At 37.2% G+C, this 17271-nt stretch overlaps 1 protein-coding gene across 1 annotated transcript in view; it reads left to right on the top strand.

Annotated features, from left to right (window-relative positions):
- THSD7A (thrombospondin type 1 domain containing 7A) overlaps positions 1-17271 on the top strand; it is a 273039-nt gene that overhangs the window by 147760 nt on the left and 108008 nt on the right. The window contains exons 5-6 of the mRNA XM_013183445.3: positions 14084-14332; positions 15915-16096. Coding sequence (XP_013038899.1) covers positions 14084-14332; positions 15915-16096 — 431 coding nt within the window. The remainder of the gene's footprint in view (positions 1-14083; positions 14333-15914; positions 16097-17271) is intronic.

Genomic DNA, 17271 nt, shown 5'->3' with positions numbered 1-17271 from the left:
ACCTGGCATTCTCTTGCTAGCTTATGTTTTCTCCCTTCTTATCACCCGTAATATTTTTGTCCAACTTGAAATCTTCTTTCCGTTTCTTCTGCTTTTTTCTGTCTATGATGTGATTCTTTCTATTTTCTTCCCTCCAGTACAATACACGATTAATCAGGTTTACTTCAACTGTGAAATGAATAAGATACGTTGCTGAATCAGGTTGACACCCATTGCTGCTAGGTAGGCGTTTATGAGCTTTTTTCAGGGTATTTTCCTTTGGAGTTTCTGTTATGCCAGTTAAACATTCAATCAGAGAATTTGCAGTGACTTCAACCTTTCCTATTAGAAACTGTATATTACAGGTTTTCAATTATGGTAAACATCTTTCAAGTATATTTAAACACAAAAGTTCAAATTAATACAAAATTTTTACTTCTCCATGGCAGGATATCATGGTGTGACTACAAAGCACACCCCTCGAATACTGGTCAGAGTAATTCCAGGTGTTACTACTAAAGAACTGGAAGATTTGGGTTGTTTGGATGGAAGGTGGGGCATCTGTGTGAAGATGTGAAGTATCTATGAGTATGTAAAAACCCGTCACAAGGAATAACAGAATGAACTATTCTCCATATATTATGGATGCAGAGGAAAAGTGATAGTGGGTTTAATCACAGTGTAACTGAATGAGGTTAGGCTTTCTAATACTGGACATGGTGAAGCTCTGAAAAAGATTGCCTGGAGAATTTGTCACCACAAATCCTGAGCCTCCATCTCTGAAGGTTTCTTAGAACAAGTTTGAAATGCATGTGTCAGGAATGTACGCCTCTAGTAACCCTTGGTTAGGGAAGAGGGGCTGACTGCATAGTTTTTAAGGTCTCCTATAGCTCTGATTTTCTACAGTTCTTTCAGAATTCAACTGTGCTTGAGTAAGTGTCCATACAAGGAATCTCAAAATCACCTTGCTCAGGCAGTCCTGGGTTTTGGTTGCAGCCCTGTCTCGGGGCTTTTACAGGAAGAATTTGCCTTCCCCCCAGCTTCACATCACACAGCCCATGCTGTGCCCCAGCTCAGGAACATCATTACCCTTTAAATGCAGTGAATCATTTATTAAACATATCAGTGGCTGGTAGCTAACAGCCAGACACTCTGTTTGAATATCCACATTTTTTTTTCTAAGTTTAAACAATCATTTGGAACTACAGTACTTTAAAAAAAAAAAAAAAAAAAGGTTGGGGGAGGAACTTTCCTGTGCTGAGGCACTGACAAAAGGTACAAGAAAGAGAAGGTATAATTGGCAGCTGATGATGTACTTTTCTTATCATCTTTAAACTCACTCTTGAATTCACTCAGATCAGTAACGTTGTCTTAATTTCAGATGCCTCAGCATACTGTATTTGCACCATATATTCAGACTGTAGCAGGAAAATGGATGAAATTCTGTTGCCTGAGGCAGTGAAACAATAGATGACACAATGTAGGAGCAATTCTTTGTGGGAGAGAAAATGATATAAATGATTCAGTGGATATTGTGATGTCTAATGGATATAATTTTATGTTGTAAATGTACGAGGGATTTATAATGTAATAGTCTTCCCACCAAATTCAACATAGAATCTTTTTTTTTTTTCCAGTTGCATAATGAAAACAAGAAAATTTGGTTAAATGACTCGTGTGAGAAATTCTAGCACTGATATCTTGGCCTTTAGAGACCAACCTCTATGTGTCATCCATATATTAATCTGTTTCTTTTATGCTGTGTTCTCCACTCTGTGGTCATATGCTTTATTCAATGATTACAATTCCAGAATCTCAAACAGCAGAATTATTTTTCTACCTGAGTTGTCAATGCAGCCAGCAAAAATGATTTTATAATCTCCATCAATAGTAGCCATGTTACTAAATAATATAGACAAGTAAGGTGACTGGATAACCTGCTGTGCTCATGTGAAATGCTCCTCAGCTTGAATAGTTCATTTTCAGTGAGTTTTGACTTTGGCAATCAGAAACAATCAGCCCCCTGGCAGCATGACTGAAAGAAGAAAAAAACCCTCGGGCAAGTAATATTTTTGCAGAGGTAGCAAAATTGGTACAGTATAAAAGGGGTTACAAAAAACAAGTTTCAGAAGGGTGCTCCAGAGAAAATGATTCTGTAAAGCTGTCAGCAGAACTTCAAAAAGGCAAATTCTCTAGACACATCAGCACACCAGGCATGGTAAAGAGAAGTGAAAAAAGAAAATCAAAGTGTAATTTATACACTTTATTGCCTCGTGAACAATACATTGTCTCCTGTGAAGGATGAAATATTAGATTTTGTATTACTCATTCTGCAATAATGTACATGTTACATGGCTTATATTTGCTTTTTGTTTCCTTTAATCTGAAATTCTTGTGCATTTAAAATATTTTTAAAATAGAAATGGTGAAGAAGAGAGAATTCAATAATTAAATCTGACTTTAAAATGACTGCCCTGGATATGTAACAAGACCAAAACAGTGGTGCTGTTAGTGGAGGGGACAGTGTTGATCCCCTGAAATATTTCGTCTTTTTTTTTTTGCAAGTGGGATTTGTCAGAGGTCCCACAGAGAGACATTACACTTAAAACTGGCAACACAGAGAAACGTAATGTGTGTAAAAATTCACTTTGAGTTACAAATCTGTTTTCACTATTACAAGTTATGATGCTTGTGCCTTGTGTTAGGTCTGTCACTTTCTATTACAATGTATACTCTGTTTTTGCTTGCTTCTACTTTGCCAGAATTTTATCATGTGGTCTCAACCATTCCCTCATAATTGTCTTCCTGAGCAAATTTTTTTTGAAATTTTAGCAAAAATGTATTGTCCATTTTTGTACAAACCTAGGAAAAAATATTTTCCTTTAGCAATGTCACAACCATTTTATTGATATTCTTTGTTAAGATCCTGCCGGATTGGGAAAGGATATGAAATTTAGAATGACAGGAGCAGGCTATGGGTACAGGTGTTTTTAACTGTAGGAACATGGAACAGAACTAGAGTTTCTTCTTGACCTGTATGTTTCTGCACTTCAGCAAACATTTTGAAATTCACTAGCAAAGCACATCACATTCCCCTTTAGTGGTTGGTCCAGAGTCATGGTGACAGGTTGTGACTGCCAGGAATTAGCTCAAATGGCTGTAAATGGGACTATATGTAAAGCAGTTCTGCAAGGCTGTAAGTAACTATTAAAACAAACAAAACACACAAAAAGAATTTCCACTTTTTTTTTTTTTTTCCCCATCATTTGATTGTAGCTTATTTATCTTGCTTAAGCTGGGACCAAGAAGCTCCTGTCTGTACAGGAGGAAGAAATGGAGGAGATGAAGTAGGAAGCAGTACGCACCAGCTCTTTGGCTGCAGTCTCCAAAACTGATTGCTATTCCCTTGCAGCATCTTTGTGGTAGAGTCCTAATTGAGCAGCTGATCATTATTGATGATTTGAAGTGATAATTCAAGAAGCAACAGCAAAGTTTTAGTTGTATTCAGGACTTTTTATTTCTTTGATGGGTAATCACCGTACACAATAATAGCAATGGGACTTAGTGGTGGGAATTAAAAGCATCCAACCTGTAAGATATGCTGAACATTTCCTGAGCAGCTTGGTTTAGCCCCTTTATGCATTTAATGGTGTAGCTGCATTTCATTTGTTTTACAGCTGTCCTTCTCAGAGGGTAGTTATTTATTATTTCTTCTCATCCTCCTCACTGATTCTGCGCTTTTGTGTAATACCTAATATCGACACTTCGTAATGAATGAAACCCTCTTGGAAGTTTCCATGGTGATCTCATTGTGATACTTCACTAACTTGCATGTTTGGGAGAGTTCGAGATTTTATTTCTTCCAGCTGAGACAAGAGAGATGTTAATAGGGCCAAAATTATTGAATTTCCCTGCTAATTTCAGGCATGCGGTTTGATGTATATCATACCTGATTTTTCAGGTTACTTCATGTAAACCTGTATCTGCTTAGAGCACTTCCACTGTATTTTTACTGACCATAAGTCTTAAGCTAGATACCCAGGGACTAAGGAACTAGAGAATGGCTGACAGCATTTAGGTTGATGAGCAGGTGATACTCAGAAGTTAGTGGCTGAGAAAGACATAGAATCTGCTCCTCTGGGATGGCAATTTTACTACATTGGTCTTTTCCAGTCCTGAAACCCTCTAATCCAGTGTTCGTCTCCCAAATCATGCCACAAATGCCTCCTCCCACTTTATGGGCTCTAACTGTCCTTTTACATGTGAAGAAAGCATGTTACAAAAAATACAGCGAAAGCCTGTCATTTTCTTTACACCATTGATCTGGAGAAGCAGGCAAGTCACCCTGTGGTATATGCTGTCAGACAGATAACAGAAGATTCAGGCGTATACAACAGCAGCTCAGTTTGTTGGAGCCTGTAATACACCCTTTGCTTAGAAATAACCTAGAAAGCATCTGTTTGCTTCTCTGCTGCTCCATGAGACAAAAGGCAGAAAGGATGATAAGTATGAAGATTGTCGTGGCTATGGTGGAGCAGTTTCAGGAAGGCAGGCTGCAGGAGTGTGAAGGGGTAGCAATGCAGAGAGGTCACGTTGTAGAGACGAAGGCCCATAAGCAAACTTCAGCTTGTTCATTGAGGAGCAGATGGAAGCATACGCACCTACGGGCTGTTTCTTACGTTACTGGAAAGGCATCTATGTAGCTGTTTTTGTAGAGGCAGCTGTAAGGGTTTCAGTAGCAGAACACCTGTAAATATCACATATATGCATAATGAGCTATACACAGTTGTCTTGATAAATTAACTTGGAATTAGAGCACATGCTGTTAACAAATGTACAAGAGGGAAGAAGACAATCATCTTGGAAGAAATAGCTCCTGACAACTAAAAACTGCAGAGTAATTGTCAGATGCCTAGGGATATAAAAATGTAAAACATTATTAGAGAAACAGGATGCAAACATACTGCTTTCCTACCATTTTCATTGTATTTTTAGAATTTCCATGAATTTGAAAGTCAGAGGCATCCCATAGATTTTAATGCAGTTTTGTTGGAGACAGTAGATTCTGTGGATATGCATAATATTATTCAATGGGTGTTCCTTTCTGTTCTAAGTACCTGCTCCATCATCTTAGTGAGGTTGCTGTTTTGACAGTGGCTTGTCAGTATTGCTCTACATTTGACATACCATGCCAAAATCTAGATTTAAGATGCAAATGTACACACTGTGCTGAGTAATTGAAACGCCAGCAACGAACCACTTATTTCTCCACACCATGTTTTAACTCTTTTCATATAGTAAACGGTTGTTCTGTTGTTTAGTTCCACAATATTCATACATTTTTGTGGGAAATACCAAGAGTGAGTGCTTTTCTAGAATATATATTTTACCTAAATACAAGTAGTTGGTTTTACCTAGCAAGATATAATAGTGTGTAATGTAATGAAGGTCAGAATACATGTTCTGATAATCTCTTCTGACCATAAATTCTATGAATGAATGTATTCTATGAATAAGCTCTAAGTGGAATTTCTACCCCTATTTATTAGAAGATTAGATGCTCAATGATAAACAGCATTAGGCCCTGAGATATTTAATAAAAATTCTTCTATAGTGTATTTTTATGTATATTTTGTGCCTCATTGTCAGAGAATGTGTATATAATTGACTTCAACATGCCTAAATAAATACTCTCAGAATACAAACCAAGCAAAATTTTTCTAAATTTCGACTTAATTACATTGGTATCATATAACAGTCTGTGAATGGTCCCATAAGTAACAAATTAGAATGTATTTTTGTTTAGAGTTTTTTTTTTTTTTCTATTATGTGACTGCTAAGCATTGTTCTGAGACACACAGTACTCACCTGTTTTCTCCATGAGCTTTATAAAGTTATGGTCTAACACCATAACTTGGTCCTGGGAGGTGCAGTCCCCCAAGGAACTGGGAACTCCATGGGAAGGAAAGTCACTGAGTTCTTCTTCACTTGCAGATCCCCAGAAAAGCATAGTTAGACTGAGTTAAATGTCCAGTCTAGCTCCTAATATTGACCACTTTTTTCCAAACATTGGACAGTGAATTACCCACTGACATTGACAAAACTAATAGAAGGAGTGAATCTAAAATAATACCTGAAACAACTAATATTGTTAGTATAATTTTAACATCAATGTTGCATATTTTTATTCATTAAGTTTGGTGGGGAAGTTGTTTGTTTGTTTTCTTTGCTGATAACTCCATAAATATAACTGTTAGGGTCAAAGTAAATGCTAATTAATGCATTTACTTTGTAGCAAAATTGCTCCCTGCTAAAAGGGAAACTCCCTTAGAAGGTTTAGTAAGCCATCTATGTAGACTATTGCCAAATAACCTCTTGTAGCAATTTTAAAGTTATCTGTAACATGGGATGTGCACACATGTCACTGTGTCACTGAACTGTGAAAGATACTATCTCTACCTAAACTCTTCTACTTTCTTACCTGCTTATACTCCTGGTATCTACAACAGCACCATAGCAGCTGTTGCCACTTGTTTGTTGTACTGGAATTTCTTGTTGCTTTGCCTGTATTAGCTAATATATTTTTCCTCTGTGCAGTAGTTGTAATCTCGATTTTCTTTTCTTGCACAGTGTAGAAAGCCTGAGTGGTTTTGTTTTCTTCAAAACTATTTTGGCTGTGCATCTTAGTTGGCAGAATTAATTAAAATTGTGAAAGAATCATGGGAAAATATTGCTGTGAAAAGCACTTATCTGGGCAGTATTTGAATTGTAAACAAATAAAAGAGGCCTTATTGTTTGTGTGATTCTAACAGCTCATTATACTGTGAGGTACTAACGGTTTCTCAGAACAATGTACAATATGACCAATAATAAACACTGCAGCTGTAGGAAAAATGAGTCAGGACTACGTCATGAGGGATACTCGTTACATTTGCTACTAGGAAAAAATTCAGAACAATCTTACATGTGCTATCTTCACAGTAACTTTTGGGAATTATCTCAACTCTGAATTTAAATCAGCTTCCTACTGTTCCTACTCTGTAGCACGTGGTCATTAAACAGATAATTTTTTTTTTAATTTAATTTTATTCATGAGAAAATAAACTGTCTTTTCTTTGTAACAGATTGTTTATCACAACGTATTTCAAAATCCAACTAAACCTTTGATGCAAGAATGTGTAGAGTTTGTGTTTGATTGTGTTGTTTTAGCAGTTAATGCTTCCAGCAAGCTGTGTGAACTCTTTGGGGAGAACGTTGCATAGAAGATACAATAGCTTGTTGTAGCACATTGGAACATTGTGTTCATTCTTTGTCTCTGTATGTCAGCTCCAAAATCACTATTACTTATAGAGAGCATCTCTTAAGGTTCCGTGGTGGTCAAATAAAGAATAAAGAGGAGACACTATGTCAGCAATATTAAGATCTGAATTTAATCCCAAATAACACAAAGCACAGTCTAAATTAAGCATGAATTTTGTTGGGTTTCTTCATGTCTCCTGACCAGTAGAGCAGTCATCCAAGGTTGCTGTAGAAAATTTTACACAGGGATATATACATTGGAAACTAGCAGAGAGTAGATTTAGACTGGACATTAGGAAGAAATTCCTTACTATGATGGTGGTTAGACACTGGAACAGGTTGCCCAGGAAAGTTGTGGAACACATCCCTGGAAGCGTTCAAGGTCAGGTTGGATGGGGCTTTGAGCATCCTGATCTAGTGAGAGATGTTGGAGTAGATGGGGATGGGGAGTTGGACTGGATGTTCTTTAAAGGCCCCTTTCAACACAAACCTATCTATTATTTTATGATTTCAAAGGTTGATTTGACCTTTAGATCAGACCAGCCTGTTAAAGATGATGAAGATCTAGGCTGTGGATCTACTCACATGTAGCCAGATTTCCCAGCGTTCTAAATCCAGACTTTTTTAGGTTGTGATGCTAAATGAGCAATGTGGTATATGTTTTATTTCTTCACTGTGAGGTTGCAGTTGTAAGTACAGTCTTTGGAAAGTATACTTCACAGTCGCTATGAAGGGTTTTTCAGTGCAAAGATATAACTTGTGTTTGGGAAATCTTTAAGCCAGTTAGCTGGAAAACAGGAAGACGTTTAGTGGAATACTTTCTCCCTTTTCATTTTTGCCCTCGACTGGCTACTGCCAAAGCAGGTATCAGACTGCATGGATCATTGCTTAGAACCGTGCAGTCATTCTCATGCTGCTATTTGTCTTTTCTCATTAACTCTTCTTTCCAATTATCAGTTCAACGTGATATGGAGGAAAAAATGTGAAAAAGTAGAAAATCTCTTAGAATTTGTCACACATTTAAAAGCTTAGTGAAGAGAGTGCTTTCAACTACCAGCTTCCACATTAGTACACAGGTACTATGGTGCTATTTGCTCCAGGCTTATGCCTTAAGCTTCATTCTGTATGTGTCCATAGCCTCAATTATCCCCTGAATTACTTTGAAATCCCCATGGGGATTCAAAAGCTATCCAAAGCAATATTTAGATTTTATTTATTTCTGAAAGGAGCAAAAGTGAGGCTATGGAACGTGAGTAAACACACATTCCTGATCACACATCTCCAAAAGAGGCTGAGCAGTAATTATGTCCTGTATTTTGCCTTTTGAACTATCACTTTTTTCTTTATTTCATTTATCTCATCCGAGTCTTTGAGGTCAGGAATGGTTTTGATGTTGGCTTAATAGCAATAAGACTCATTTGACCCCTGTGACGTCTCCTTGGGATTACCTTTTCTTTCCACACTGTCATCTACCTGTTTATATCCCTTAAGCTTCATTTCCCCACTATTTTTCTGTTTTGTCTTAAGCAGAACTTCCTCAAAGAACAGCCTTACTTCAGATATTATAATGCCCTCTCCCCTGCCGATAGACAGACACTTAGGACAGTGTCCTTTGTATGTATTCATTGTGTTGGGAGCAAGTTCTTGCAGTCTTTACATATTTCCCTGTACCACCACATCTTATATCCAGTCTGCCTTGTTGACTTGTTGAATTTGGATGCAACTCATGTACTTTTCTCGGAGCTTCCAAAGCAACAATATGGACAGCGGTGTATGGGTTGATAGTGAGGACTTGCTTGTGTACTCCCTGCATGTTTTGAATGGCTAACTTTGTGTATAGTGTTACTTAGATGTTACTGAAAGTTCATAGACGATGGAGATGGTTGCTGCAGAACTTCTAGTGGTTTGGATGATATCACAAAGATGAATATAAACTATCTAAAACATAGTTTTGCTTATTTAAATTATCTTTTTTGCCTGTTTTGAACTTTTTTAGTTAAATAACAGTTTAGAATTTCAAGACTTTTTGTATCCATATAAAAGCTTCATTTTGGGGATGGCATGAGACAGAGAAGCCTTCCTGCATTTAAATAATCTCAGCTTTTTACCTGGGAATTTCCCTTTTCAGAAACCATTGCATAATCATAGCATGGGAATACTATGATTTCTGTTCTGATAGTTATTAGCTATCATTCTTTACTTACCTGGTCATGTTGGATCGTTTTATAGAGAGATTTTCATCTTCTGATCTGTTATCTGCCCATATGCTTTTACTTCTGTCAGAAGACTCATTCAACTTTGGGTAACCAAATCAGATGCATATAGCTATTTGAAAGTGCAGAGCGATCTACATGAAATTAAGCTTTGCTTTAAATTATTTTTGGTGTGGATCACATCTGTAGGTTTTAGATACCAGAACCAGAAGATGCTATTTTGTGTGATAAAGATATTGCCAGGTCTCAATTAATCTATGCAATTTCATGGATCAGACATTTAAAGGAAATGTTACCAACCTTCTAAGCATATTGCATATGCTGAACTTTTAAAATGGCACTTTTATCCTTCAGAGCTAATGTTTTTATGTAATAGAGAATTAATAAGTTTAATTTTGAATGTTTGTCTATATGTATTTATCTGCACTGAAAGGTTATGGGAAAGATCTATTTCTCTTGGTAAAGAGAAAAAAAGTTTGAAAGTCTTTTGCAAATCTTTTGAAGGTGTCAAGAGTCAGAAAAGAAGTAGAAAAAAATCTTTGAAAAACCTGAGGGGACTACTGGAACATCAGATTCACTGTTCCCAGGCTGCCTAGGAACAGGAGATATGTAGGGATGCAATGTGAGATTAAGTGTAGACTAGTTTACTTATAGGTAATAGGTCTATATGTACTTTGGACAGGGAAATGGAGGGGGTGGGGTCCAGGGGGGAAGGATTTGTAATTTGCTCTGGAAGCTACTCTATTACCTCCAAAGAGATTTTAGTGTGATTTACCTTATCATTTATTTAACTAAAGAATTTTACCCGGGTCTTGTTTAGAGGGATTGGTGATACTGGAAGTTTAGGTATGATGCCTCCTTAGTTGCCACTTGATCTCGAATGCAACACTAACTGTTACAGGTCTTGAAATTTGTTTTCAACATGAAGGTAATGATATGGTCATTTGATAATGGCAATTTTTGCAATTAGCTCTCACAATTTCTCTGGTTAGTTCAAAGAAAACCAAGTGCTGAAAGAATAGACAACAGCTAATTTGCTTGTATGATATTTCTTTGTAACTGCCTCTGCCCTTTCTCTAAAATACCGTGAAAATATATATAATAGTAAGGAGATTGATTGCTGGTCACTTACAATGTCAGTTACTTGACAGTATTTACGTAATACTGCAAATGGTGCATAGTGTTAAGCATACAAGAAAATGAATATCCATTTCGCAGCTCACTTTGTCTCGTTTGTCTCTCTAGTAATATTCATGTTCTTGTTACAAGAAATGAAGAACTTAGTTGTTTTATGTTTCATTTTGAGTTGATTCATTTGATAGATGAATATTTGAAATGATGCATGCTTTAACTATTGTTTTTCTTCTATCAAGGATCAGAAATGAGCAATGGAGACAGTAAGATAGTACAATTCTGTTTGGGTCTTCTTCATACTTGCACAAGGGATATAAATAATGAACAAGAAAAAAATGTTCATTCTAATTATATAAACTATATCAACAACAACTTTTAATAAAAAATAAAATGAGCATGAATTAGAGGGTGCTAGCTTGTTGAATTTCATGCCACTGACAATGACTTTTCAGCTGAGACTTGTGAATGACTCCAGGTCTAGATTTAAAAAAAAAAAATTTGCATCATTATCAACAGGTGGATGTCAGCATCACAGCTTTCAGAATTACAGGGGTACTAAAAGTGAGAAACTTCGGGTGGTGTTTTTGCTCATGTAAGAGTTACATTTTAGGGATCTATGAAATGATTTATTTTTTTTTTACCTAAAGTTGCAGTAAAGCCTATTTTTAATTTATTAAAATTCCCAGTCCCACCGTCCCAGTGCCTGACCACCCTCTCAGTGAAGAGCCTTTTCCTAGTTGCACTGGAGGTTTCCCTTTTCGGGGAAGGGTATAATCTTTGCATGAAGCAATGTAGGAATTGCAGCCAGAGACAACTTCAGGGTTTGGGGCAGTTTGCTTCAGTGAAGAAAGATAATTTTTATTATTGTTTTGTTCTAGTAAAACAACTTCTGATAATGAAAATTAGTCTTCATCATGTAACACCTCTCCCAAAGATGATTTGAAGTAGATGCAAAACCCACAGAAAATTACACATCGTTAATTGATCTTTACTCCTCATGATTGCTCCTTTCTAGCGGCAATTTTGTGTATGTTCCCTGGCAAGATGTGTCTATAATTAAACTCGACCTGTCTCTATATGAGTAAAGAGATTGGTTTTATGTGCTGTCATGGGAGTTACGCTGGAAATGAACTTGGGAGGAGGTGATATATCATGTTCTCCAGAAGGATTTGCAAATACTGTTCATGTTAGAATTCATAAGGAATAGATTCTTTTTCCAGTCATTAAAATGTGTTCCTCTATGGGATAAATGAGTGTATATGTTTTGGAAGAAATTCAGAAATTGCTATATTGAATTTATCAGTAGTTATTGTAGTCCTGTGCCAGATGAGACTAGATGAAGGCAGAAAAAGGTCCACTCTCCACGGGCTGCAGCTCCGGCCCGCTGCCTGCTCCTGCGGGGGCTCTCCATGGGCCGCAGCCTCCTCCAGGCCACATCCACCTGCTCCACCGGGGGCTCCTCCACAGGCTGCAGCGTGGAGATCTGCTCCGTGTGGGACCCATGGGCTGCAGGGGGACAGCCTGCTCCACCAGGGGCCTCTCCACAGGCCGCAGGGGAACTGCTGCTGCCTGCCTGGAGCACCTCCTGCCCTCCTGCTGCACTGACCTTGGGGGCTGTGGAACTGGTTCTCACTCCTCTCTCCCAGCCCTTGTTACACAGTAAGGTTGGTTGTTTTTTTTTTTTGTTTTTTTTTTTTTTTTTTTGTTTTTTCCCCTTTCTTAACTCTGCTCTCCCAGAGGCCCAACCAGTGTTGCTCCCTGGCTTGGCTCTCGCCAGCAGTGGGTCCCACTGGAGCTGGCTCTGATCTGAGATGGGGCAGCTGCTGGGCTCTGCTCACAGAGACCACCCCTGCAGTCCCCCTTCTAGCAAAACCTTGCCACGTAAACCCAAGACAGGAGCATGTAGTTTCTGTCCTAAAGCAGAATAAATGGTGTATATCATGCATTAGGTGGTTTTGTTATGTTTTGTTTTCCAACTTTCACGTAATAAGAACATAAGAAATCTACTGAATAGTCAGTCCCCTGTGGTCTGTCAAGCCCAGGATTGTCTCCAGTTCACTGTCCCTGGTGGTGGTAAAGGAATGCTATTTAAAGACTAAGCAAACTAGGTAATCTTTAAGTCCTTTCCCCTGGTATTCCTCAGTATTCAAAGTTAACGTATTAGGGATGGTGGCAAGTATAAACCCTTCTAGTCATTTTAGTATCCATATATGGTCCACAAATTTGTCTAGCCCCTTTCTGAACCTGCTGACAGTATGTCCAAACCACTATGTCCATCTGTTAGCAAGATGTAGAGGTACTCTGGTAACTGTCCTTCCACATACCTTTTTAAACTGATCTCCTGTTAGTCCCATCAAGCATCCCTTAATCTAGTATTATGAAATTCTGTTAGCAGTGCACATGCAACATGATGTTGGATATGTGTACAGCAAAGTTTGATATAGCAACAAAATAGTTTTATCTTTCTATTAAAACGACAACAAAAAGTCTTTGTTGTATTGTTTGTAGGGGTGGTACTGAACAGAGCATTTCATTATGCCATCTGCAGTGCAGATAAATCTTTCTCCTGTCTAACTACTTTAGAAGCCAGAATTTTATTGCAAAACAGACACAATAAATATATTTGTTGTAATTGTAATTAAGGAGGTAAGGTTATGATCAGTTTAATTGTATTTTAGCTTCTCTATTGCTCATTGTCCTATTGTGAATCAAGTTCTAAAGCAGAAATAAGTTAGTTAGAACATAACATTTAAAAATGCAGAGGCATTTAGGAGAGAATCTTGCTGACAACGTATGTAATATGTGAATGAAGCAATCAGATGGAGATTGGAAATGAAATGACAGCCTTCACCAAGGAACAGGAAATTAAGGCAATAGTTTCACTGTAGCAGAGAAGGCTCTATTTTATGGGAGAGTTTGTGCCCCTTTTAGACCATGAGACATTACTGTGGCAATATAACAGCTGTTAACAAAGCAGTGTGGTAGTGTCCAAGTATTCAATATATATGATACTGCATTTTTAAACAACTAATAATCTGGAAATGAGATGACATTGATTGCTTGATTCTCTTCCAAAAGCATTGTGTAGACATCTCTTTTTATTGATCCTTCACTTCCTGTATGTTCTAAGAAAAATAATTGAGTATACCTAAAAATAAAGTGGTGACAAAATTTATTTTCTCTTTTGTACTTCATACATATATAGAAGATTTATATTTTAATATTTGTCACAGACATGGCAATGCTGGTCATTTCTAATGATAGCAAATCGTATGTGTCTGTTTTGAGTCAGTTTAATCAAAACCTATTTTGCCTGACTTTCTGAGTCCATGTGGACTGTAACATAAGAGCTTTGCAAGTATTTTGTGACTGCTTGTTGCAATGAACAGCACTTTTCCATAGGAGTTCACGTTTGTCTGTGCATGTGCACTGAAAATTGTACTGCTCTCTTACTACAGCTTTTGCAAGCAAGAAAAGTTGCCAATTACATTCCAGTCCTGTGTGATCACAAAGGAGTGCCAGGTGTCAGAGTGGTCAGAATGGACCCCCTGCTCCAAAACCTGCTTTGACATGACAACCCCTAAAGGGAATCGTACAAGATCACGGACCATTAAACAGCTCCCTATTGGCAGTGAAAGTGAATGCCCGCAATTAGAAGAAACGGAGCAATGCATTTCTCAAGGAGATGGTGTAGCACCATGCATTACGTAAGTTGGTTCATTTCAGTTCACCCTATACTAAAATGAAGAATTTCAATTAGGCATACAGGGCTGGTAATATCAACCAAATCGTTATTAAGGTATTGTAGAAATAATAGGCTTGATTTTTATATCCTTTGCATATTCAGTGCTCTCCTTAAAAGACCAAAGTCTGTAAATTGTAGCTATTATAGTGAAATTACGTCTTTCTTCAAGTACAAGAAAAAATAACAAATACTTATTTTTTCATTAGTGTTCACTTATAAAAGATAATGTGTTTGTGTGTACACAGGCAGAGTCAAGAACATAATAAATTAATTGTATTAATTTGTCAGTGATCTCCCTACACAACATTTCTGCCAGTGTCATTTTCTGAAGTATTCTGTTGGCAGACAAAATGCTTAACATAGGAAAGGGATGATAAATATCAGTTTAGAAGCTAGATTTTTTAGTAAGATTCTTCTGAGCACAATAAAAGCAGGACTGGGCCCCACATGGAAAGTGGGAGAGGCTAGCACTGGTGGTAAATAAAATAACCCTGTTTAAAGTTTAGGAGAAATGACAGCAGGCACTTCAGATTCAAGAGAGTGCTGTAATCCTTATCAACTAATCAAGATTAATATTAAAGTCCCAGCTGTGCTTTTTCTTTATCAGACTAGCAAGAGGGTTTGGGGAAATGTCATTTGATGTTAAGCCATTTTGCATCTGCATCTTTGACTGCGGTACATATTTTTCATTTAAGAGTTGAAATGTCATCTTTACCCATCTCCAAGTCACATTGGGAAGCAGTTCACTTGATTTAGCTTTAAAGTGCCTGTTGGGTAAAGAATTCTGTGGCATTTCTTGCGGTTCATAATCCTGATTGGGATTTTAACTCAGAGTCACAGATCTTCTTTCCTGTGCACTCACTGATTAGAAAGCTCACAGCTTCTCATCATTCATCATTCACCCAGCAGGGATGCTTCAGCACTGCAGAGAAACCATCTTCCTCTTGACAGTGAAAAAGGAACTTACTGAAATGATTTCTGTAATGATAATAAAAAAAAAAACAATTATATTTTTACCTTGATATTCAGGAGAAACTTCTGTCTCTTTTATCAAAAATGAATTAGAGACTCTGGGTTTTGTTTTTTGGAGTTAGCTTGGTGTTTTTATTTTTCACTCTCTTTTTCTGGCTCTTATGTTTCTCAGCATGCACATTTCTTTGATATTTTGGTTTTGTTTCATATAAACTGTCTAGCTCTAAACAAATGTTGAGAGTCACTAACATTACAGTTAGCTTATCTGAACACAGACCTATATCTTTCTGTATATAAAGTTTTTCTTCCCTCCAATAAAATATTTACACATACAGTATGTTTCAGGAATTGAACAGGAAAGATCTTCCCAAAAAGTCATGATTTCAAAAGTCAAATAACCGAGGAATGTTTCCACCCACATAAAACATCAAACAATGCATCTGTGTGCAAGCAACTCTGGAAATCAGGCCTTTTGTAAAATACATAAATATATTAAGGCATTTTGGCTTGTATAACAACATCATGTGAAAGGGCTTCATTTTTGAAAACCTCATTCACCCAATTTGATCCAGGTATGGCTGGCGGACCACGGAGTGGACAGAATGCCGCGTTGATCCTCTACTCAGCCAACAGGATAAAAGGCGAGGAAATCAGACAGCACTGTGTGGAGGTGGCATTCAAACCCGGGAAATCTACTGTGTGCAAGCTAATGAAAAGCTCCTCTCTTATTTAAATACCCTCAAGGAAAAAGAAGGTAAATTTGATTTGCTTGCAATTGAATTAGTGTGAAATCAGAGCACTTCAGCATTCCAGTGCTCCTCGACAGTCATTGTCTTCTGTCATGAGTGCCTTGTTATGTTACAGGTTACTGTTATCCAAGCTTAAACAAAAGCTAGTTCAAAAGAAAATATTTAATTGCAGGAGCAGAGATGTCATTCTCTGTGCTGGGAATATTGATTCCTAGCTATTAACTACTTTCCCTTAATATTTACTGAGAATTATTGTCTTATGTGAAGGGCGTCTCTCAATAAGAAAACACATCGGAATGTAGGTCAGGAATCCTAGTTTTGGTTCCTTCATCTACTGTAGATCTCCAGTGTGTTCTTCAGCTGGATGATGTACACATGAGGTTTGATGTGCAGATGGAATATGTCAATTATGGAATGTAAACACAATATAGAAATGTGTAAAAATGTGACTACATTTCATCCTCAAGAAACTGATTTTTCTTTTCTTGATTTGATCAAGTTCTTAAGTCACTTTGAGGACCTTAGGCCAATATAATTTCATGGGTTTGTTTCCCAAACTGAAAGAGAGAAGTGGTTATTCTTTGTCACTGTTGCGTCTTGTAGAACTTTGTAAGAAAAGAGATAACAGTTTAGGAGAAATATTATTTAATTAGTTTAGTAATATAATTGCTGAAGAAAACTTGAATATATTATGTTACTTCTGCATAATAATACAAAACTGTAAATTTAGAAACACAGTGACTTAAGCTAAGTACATTTAGCTCATTAATTATATTTTATCTATCCTAATCTATAGCGGTTTTCTACAAACATACAAGAGTATAAAAAAAAAAAAAAAAAAGAAAAGAAAGAAAGAAATACAGCCACATACTCAAGGAAAAGGGACATCCTTACAAGGGACATGTATAAAGCAGCATCTAGAGCAGAGCAGAGCAAGAGGTGGGCTAGTGAGGTTTCTGCTGGGGGTTAAAGGCACTCTCCCACAGTTAGTGGTGAGTATTACCACCAACATCCCTTTCAGCATGAGTGTTTGGACCAGTAGGATTCCACGTCTGTATTTATTAAAGAAGGAGTTTTCCAGCTACTTCATCTAATATACACGAAAATGTACAGAGGCTTTTAGTAAATCGCCTCTGCGGAACAAAGTTTAGATGCCCCTTCCTCAGAGTAAAGGAGTTAA

This window comes from Anser cygnoides, chromosome 2 (genome assembly GCF_040182565.1).
Source record: "Anser cygnoides isolate HZ-2024a breed goose chromosome 2, Taihu_goose_T2T_genome, whole genome shotgun sequence".
Taxonomy (NCBI): Eukaryota; Metazoa; Chordata; class Aves; order Anseriformes; family Anatidae; genus Anser; species Anser cygnoides.
The sequence above is the reverse complement of the archived record's forward strand: the minus strand, read 5'-3'. Positions and strand labels throughout refer to the sequence as shown.